The 7,235-nt window shown below is 52.5% G+C and overlaps 1 protein-coding gene across 1 annotated transcript in view; it reads right to left on the bottom strand.

Annotated features, from left to right (window-relative positions):
* Positions 1–7,235, bottom strand: part of CYP2S1 (cytochrome P450 family 2 subfamily S member 1) — a gene marked incomplete in the record, with an annotated part of 47,923 nt that overhangs the window by 8,226 nt on the left and 32,462 nt on the right. The window contains 6 exon segments of the mRNA XM_027767034.1: positions 1–118; positions 2,773–2,955; positions 3,042–3,202; positions 3,568–3,717; positions 5,964–6,129; positions 7,134–7,234. Of these exon segments, the coding sequence (XP_027622835.1) occupies positions 1–118; positions 2,773–2,955; positions 3,042–3,202; positions 3,568–3,717; positions 5,964–6,129; positions 7,134–7,234 (879 nt within the window).

The following is a 7,235-nucleotide window of genomic DNA, read 5'->3' as shown; positions in this document are numbered from 1 at the left end:
GGAGCAGGAGGGCATAGCGGACCGTGGAGCTGACTGTCACCGTTCCGGCAAATAACAGATAAATGACCGTCATCAGCAAGTTCTTCTCGGTGAATTCTGTGTCTGGGTCTTGTTCCTCCTGGGAGAAAGCAGGCAGAGAGGCTCAGAGAACACAGGTGGTGGAGAGCGGCAGTCCAGGCAGTGAGGCTCGGGGTGTGGCACAGCTACTTAAGGCTTAGTCAGAGTTTGTATGCCTAGGGAAGTTGGGAAAAGGACTCCTGGTGTTAGTTTTCTTTGGTGGAAGTGTTTTTAAAAAGGAAAGAGAGAGGCCAGGTGGTATGAAAGTTAAGGTCCTGGATTTCCACATGGCCCGCTGTGGTCCAAATCTCAGCCCACAGCTTGAAAAATCGAGCTGAGTGTATGCCCAAAGTCCCAAGGAGAAAATGGAGGAGACTGTTGTGTGGCCATCCCCCCTGGGGAGAGTGCTATCTCATTCTCCCTCTCTCTATCTCTCTGTGGAGAATGCACATGTCCTGTGGCAAAACCTAAAATAGAAATAAAAAGAATGGCTACTATTAAAAATACAGATAACCAGTCCTGCAGCCTACTGGTTAAGGGAGCCAGATCTCACATGGCCAATCCCAGTTCGAATCCTGACCCCTGAGGCTTGAAAAACATGTTGGGAAACCAGCAAATGGCATAATGGTTACATCGCTGGACTCTCACATGGCCAACTGCAGTTTGAGTCCCAGATCCGGTGGCTTGAAACTCACACTGGGTGCTTCTGCATGCATGTCCAAAACCCCGAGAGGAGAATGGAGAAGGGATTGTGGTATGGCAGGAGGTGTGCTGGTTAAGGGTGTAGGACTCCCACATGGCTGACCATGGTTCAAGTCCCAAACCTGGTGCTTGCTTTCTCACTTTCCTTCTTTCTCTTTAACTATAAAGTTAAATAAAATAATTCTTAAAAAAGGAATTATTTCTTTAATTTTATTTATTATTATTATTTTTAAATTTTATCAGAGAGAGAGAGAGAGAAAGAGAAAGGGAATGTGAGAAAGCTAGCTGCAAGATCCGGGATTAGAACCATGGTCAGCCATGTGGGAGTCCAGTGCCTTTAACCATCACTGGCTACCTGCCAGCCCCCAATGATTATAATTCTTTTTTTTTTTTTGGATAGGTTTTTGTTACGGGGCACGTGCGCTTGCCAGCAAGACAGAGATACAGAGACAGAAAGCAAGAAATCACCTCCCAGGAGGGATGGCCACATTGCAAGCCCTTCTTCATTCTCCTCCTGGGATCTTGTGCACACACACACGCACATGTGCCCTGTATGAGTTTAAGTCACCGGGTCCAGGACTCGAACTGTAGTCTACTACATGGGAGTCCAGGGATGTAGCCATTATACCATTTGCTGGTCCCTGCAATGATTATAATTCTTATAAAATATCCAGTGTGGGACCAGCAGGTGGTGTAGTGGTTAAGGGTGCTGGACTCCCACATGGCTGACTACAGTTCCAGTTCTGGACCTGGTGGCTCACCTTGTCACTTTCCCTCTCCCTCTCTCTCGCTCTCTCTGTCCCTCTCTAGTCAAATTAAAATAAATAAAGTTGAAATAATTAAAAAAAAAAAAAAGTCCAGTGTAGGGCTTAACAGGTAGCACAGGGATTAAGGTAGCTGGATCCCACATGGCCAACTGAGCAGTTCAAGTCCTAGACCTGGTGGCTTAAAAGACAGACCAGGAGGCTGGCTAGTGGCATAGTAGTTGGGGGGCTAGACTCCCACATGGCCGACTGTGGTTCAAGTCCCAGACCTGGTGACTTGCTTTCTCATTTTCCCTTTCTATCTCTCTCTCTCTGGTCAGACTAAAAAATAATGATAATAAAAAAATTAAATTAAATAAAAATATATATATAATCCTATTTATTTAATAATTATCTTTTAACATTTTAACTTTATTTATTTATTGTACTTTGAGCATAAAGGGACAGAGTGAGAGAAGGGTAGTGGGAAGTAAGAAAGCAAACTGCCAGGTCTAGGACTTGAACCGTGGTCAGCCATGTGGGAGTCCAGTGCCCTTAACCACCATGCCACCTGCTGGCCCTACTACCTGCTGGCCCTAATAAATATATTTTTTTTAATAAATACATTTTATTGGTAGCCTTTATTTTTTTTAAGAATTATTTAATCCAATTTAATTTATTTATTCATGTATTTTAATTTGACCAGAGAGAGAGAGGTCTGGACTTGGACCACAGTCAGTCATGTGAAAGTGTCCAGCTCCTTAACCACCACGCCACCTGCTGGTCCCAATAAATAATTAAAAAAAAAGAAAAACAAACAAAAACAAAAAACCAACCAAATAAAAACAGACCAGGTGCCCAAAATCTCAGGAGGAGAAGGGATTATGGCATGGCTATCGCCCCATGGCGTGATTTCTCACTTTCCCTCTCTCTTTCTGGCGAGCTCATATGCCTGATAGCAAAATTAAAAATAAAAAAAAGTCCAGTGTGGGTGGGAGAACAGGGATGGGATGAAGTGATCAGGGAATTATGGGAGGCAAGCCCCTGGGCATGAAGCCTGAGTGCAGGGCTGACAAGGGAGAGGCAAGAGGTACAGAGATTCCAGCACCCAAATACTCCAGAGGGAGTGGGGAGAGGCAGGGAGGACAATGCACTGAGAAGCAGACATCTCCCGTCTGGTGTCTCTCTTGGTGGGACTCCATCAAGACCCCCAGGTGTACCAGCTCCTTTCAGGAGAGCCCCCCACAGCCTTCCCCTGCCCTGCTCCCACCTGTGCCATCTTTAGCAGGAAGGCATCGACCATGTCACGTGCGGGGTCCGAGGTGTCCAGGCTTCCCCTGTGCCGCTGCACCTGCTGGACAGCAAAGGCAGCCAGGGTGCTCACGTGGTCAAGGAACCGCTTGCGGTGGGAGCTCGGCAGGGGCTGCAGGAGCCAGGAGAACATCTCGTAGGTCTGTGGGGAGAAGGGCAGCTGGCTTTCACGGGCACTTGGCAGGGGCCTTTGGGGAAGGTGGCTAGAGAGTGGACTCACCCCCTTACCTGGCCCCAGCGGGAGCTGACTCCCAGCAGGGTACCACCAGCTGCCCGGACCACAGCCTGGAACTCCTTGTCCTCATAGGGGAAGCGCAGGCCAAAGGTGAGGGAGCAGACTACGTTGGAGGTGGCCTGGGCCAGCAGCAGGGAGGGATCGAATGGGCGTCCTGGGGAAGTGGAGGGCAGGGAGCCAGGCTGAGACCCACGGATGTTGGACAGACCTATGATGACAGGCCCGACCAGAGAGGCATAGAAAAAGGGCAGATAGGTTGAGACACAGACACACAGACACACATAGAAAAGAAATAGACATGGGGAGGGAGACACAGGATGAGACAGAAACAGAGATAGGGCAAAGCAGAAAGAGAAAGAAGAGGCAGAATGAGATGGCGACCCAGAAGAAGCGAGATGACAGCACCAGGGATACAGAAAAAGCTGTTGTGAAATCTTCAGAAAGATAGCAGAACAGACAGAAGGTAGAGGTGAACAACCCCAGGCACAGTGGGGCCTTGGATGGAGCCCCCCTGCTGACCTTCTGTCCCCTGGAATGCTTCCACCAGACACCTGGCCTCCGCCTGGATCAGTTCCTGGCCTTCATGCTTCCCCATGCCCAGGTCCCGCAGCGCAAGAGTGGTGAACCTCCTCAGCTGCCTCCACCGCTCCCCGTTGGCGAAGAAAACCCCTGCATGGAAGGCCAGACTCAAGAAGGGACCTGCCTTCCTCCCTTTTCCTCTTCCCAGGACTATCCTTTTCCCCCAGTGGAGTCCTGAGGGCCCTGCCTTAAGTCCAAACCAGCCTAGCCCAAGAATCTACTAGGTGCTCAATCAATTCATAATCAAACTGGTTCTTCCACAATTTGGCCTTGGGTCAGAGGCTATATTCTCCCAAAAAGTTGGTAACTGGGATGATCCAGATTCTTTCTGTTTGGTGATTAACCAGCATGAGTGAAGATTTTTCCCTTCCACTCAGTTGTTTTTCTCCCTGTGCCCCCTTCCTTCCTTTCTCTCTCCCTTCCATTCATCACACCATCCATGGAGCACTCCTGGCTCCCATGTCCCACAGAGTCTGGAGGAAGAACCCAAGGAGGAGGGTGGAACTGCGCCTTCTCCTCCTGCACCCACGAGGCCAGCTGTGGACAGACTCTTCTCTCTCTGCGCTCAGTGTTACACCCACTGAGTGCTGGCCTGCTGTGGTTCCTGAGTGCCTCCTCCTGGGTGTCCCCTGCTCCCCGCTGCTCAGAGCCCCGGGCCTTCCCCTGATGGGTCTCCCAAGCAGCCGGTCATCCAGCTCTAGGCCAGCCTGCCCCACCCTGGACTCGCAACATTCAGTTTTGTCCCCTCCGCATGGCAACCAGGGATCTTCCTAACTCTGACCACAGCCCTTCTCTGTGACTCTTTTCCCCAGAAAAACCAGCAGCCCAAACATTGCGCGTGACTCACAGCCCTGCGTGACTGAGGCTTTAATTACTCATTCCTCTACAATGACCATGGCCTCCTCTCACCTCCTCAAAGGTGTCAGGACCCCTCTTCAGGACTTCACCCCTGCCCTTTCCTTTGCTCACATCACTCTCATTGCCGCTGCTCCTTGATGAACTAACTCCACTCATGTCTCAGCTCAGAGCTTACCTCCTCTGAGAAGTCTTCCCTGTTTCCCCATGCCCAGCCTTAGGACAAGTTTCCTATACCCTGCGCTCCCAGGTGCCAATTTAGAATTTGACTCCCTCCGTCTACTTTCTTTAACGGGCCCCATTTCTCCACAGTAGGAGATGATACCGCAGGGCCGGCAAGTGGAGGCGTGCAGGTTAAGAGTGCTGGACTCCCACCTGGTCGACCACAGTTCGAGTCCTGGACCTGGTGGCTTGCTTTCTTACTTTCTCTCTCTCTCACTTTGTCTCTCTCTGGTCAAACGTAACGAACAAACAAACAAATGATAAATAAACAAATAATTCAAAAAAGAGAGAGAGAAAAATGAAATGATACTGCATCTGTCCCCAGCACCCAGTTCAGGGCCACGCACAACGGGAAATGTGTCATTGAAGGGATGAATGCTTCTCTCACTTCCGCGCTTGTGTGGGCTGGTCCTTCTGCCTGGAACGCCCTTCCCATTGTCCTGTGAGCCTCAGTTCAGAACCCTCTCCTCCAGGAAGACTTCCTGGGTATTGCCCACTGAACAGGTTGGGTCAGCTGCTTCCTCTGGATTCCTAGCGTCCCATGGCTGCCTGTATCCTAGTGTCCCATGGCTGCCTATATCCTAGTCAGACTCCTGTGGGTGTGCCTCCCCAACTATTCTGACCCCAGCCCTCCACAGGTTCCCCAGTCCTGGCCAAACCCGCTGCTTGTGACCCCGGCCCTGACGCTCTGAGCTGTCACTGTCTGGTCATGGCTCTGTCTCCCCATTGACCTAGGTCCTCTGGTAAAGCAGGTCTGAGGCCGGCTGAGCCATTCAGCAGCGCTCAGCATGGGCCTTCTGCTTTCTGTCTTAGAGACTGGTTTCCAGCTCTGAGCACCTGCCCCCTCAGTTCCCAGTGGGGCTTCTTCCAGAGCCCTGGAACGGCGGAGTGGCCACAGGGCCCAATGGATGTTCTCACTAACACTACAATCTGGCGTTGAGTCAATGCTTACTTTGTGCAAGGTGCAGTCATCCTTCAACCCTGAGTATGAGGGTTCTTCAGAAAGTGAATGGAAAATGTGTATTATGAAACTAGGTGTGGATTAAAAAAATTTTTTTTTGCACCAAAATGAATTCACTTTCATTCTATTTTCCCACAAACTTGCTGAAGTCTCCTTGGATATGATAAGCACCATCAGCACCCCATGTTACAGATGGGGAACCAGAGGCACCCAGCCACTTGCAATGGTCACACATCTGTAAGCGGCGAGTGAGGCTCTGACAGAGGACCCAGCAACCCCCACTCTGCCTCTGACTCACCATGTCCATCAAAAGTCGGGTCCAGCGTCGCCAATGTTCCCCGCCCGCTGAACTCCTCGGCCTGACCCCCCAGGGCCTCCTGCACAGCCTTGTGCCCAACCAGGACCACCACGCGCCGCCAAGGTCCCAGGTACACGGTGAACACGGGTCCGTACTCCTTACTCAGCTAGGAACAAGGGGGTGGGTGCTGAGGGGCCGGCCGCAGGCGCTCACAGCCAAGAGGTCTCAGTTCAGGCCTCTGTCCCTGGACGAGCCATCTGGCCTGGCTTCCACTCCCTCTACCAGGAACCTGCCCTCTCCCCTCCAAGCAGAAACAGCCCCCTCGGGAGGTTGGGCTCTCTTTTTGTATAAGCTCCCAGGGCCCGCCCCCGAGCCCCCCCAGCCCCAGTCCCTTATTTCCTGCTGCAACCTGTAACTTCTGGCCCTGGAACTACCCAGAACCAGTTTCAGTTCTCCCCAAATTCCTCAGCAACCCCCCGCCCCGCAAATATCCAGTCACCCATTTTAATCATTGTGAAACCTCTAAATTCTGGAGCAGATATGACTGAGCCGTCCCCTCCCCTCTCTACGCCCCAGAACCCTGTTAAACGGGGTATCTCTGGTCTCTCTCCTCTCCCCTACTCCTATCCCCAAAGTTGGGATGACCTTGATCACTTCACTTCTCTCTTACCCTCCTTCCTTGTCTGTCCCAGGAACCCCAGTTCCCTCCTAGCGCACCTCCACCCATCCTCCTGTTTTCTCTGAAAACGATTCCTGCAACCGGGGCTCCCCTCTGAGTCTGCCACTTCTCGGCTCCCACACCTGGCCGGCTACCTCCCCCGGGACAAGCCCACTGCCGCTATCCAAGATTCCTGTCCTTCTCCCCTTTGGTCCCTGCCCATTGTCAACACACGATTTGGTGGGCAGAGGTCTGTGCCCCTCCTATCCCGGCCCTGCACCCTGGGACCCTCCCTCTCCTGGACGTCTCCCCTTCTCTGCCCTGACTACCTACCCCCTACCCACATGCCAGGACACCGTAGCTCCTTTGCTGTGGGGCCCCTGGTCCTGACTTCTCCGAGGACACCCGAGGGCCCCTCTGCCTCGGCACTCGGTTTTTCCCTCAGGGAACCCCGCCCTCTCTTGGCCCCGGGCCCCCACGCCTCTCGCAAAGCCATCCCGGTGGCCCCTCACCCGCAGGAGCCCGGAGTACAGAGCTCCCGGCTGGAGCTGCAGGAGGTTCCCCAGCAGCGGCAGCGGCGCGGGCCCGGGGGGCAGGTGGCCTTGGGTCCGGGT

The sequence above is a fragment of the Tupaia chinensis genome, unplaced genomic scaffold (genome assembly GCF_000334495.1).
Source record: "Tupaia chinensis unplaced genomic scaffold, TupChi_1.0 Scaffold143861_1, whole genome shotgun sequence".
In the NCBI taxonomy this organism is placed as follows: Eukaryota; Metazoa; Chordata; class Mammalia; order Scandentia; family Tupaiidae; genus Tupaia; species Tupaia belangeri.
This window is presented reverse-complemented; position numbering and strand designations above follow the sequence as displayed.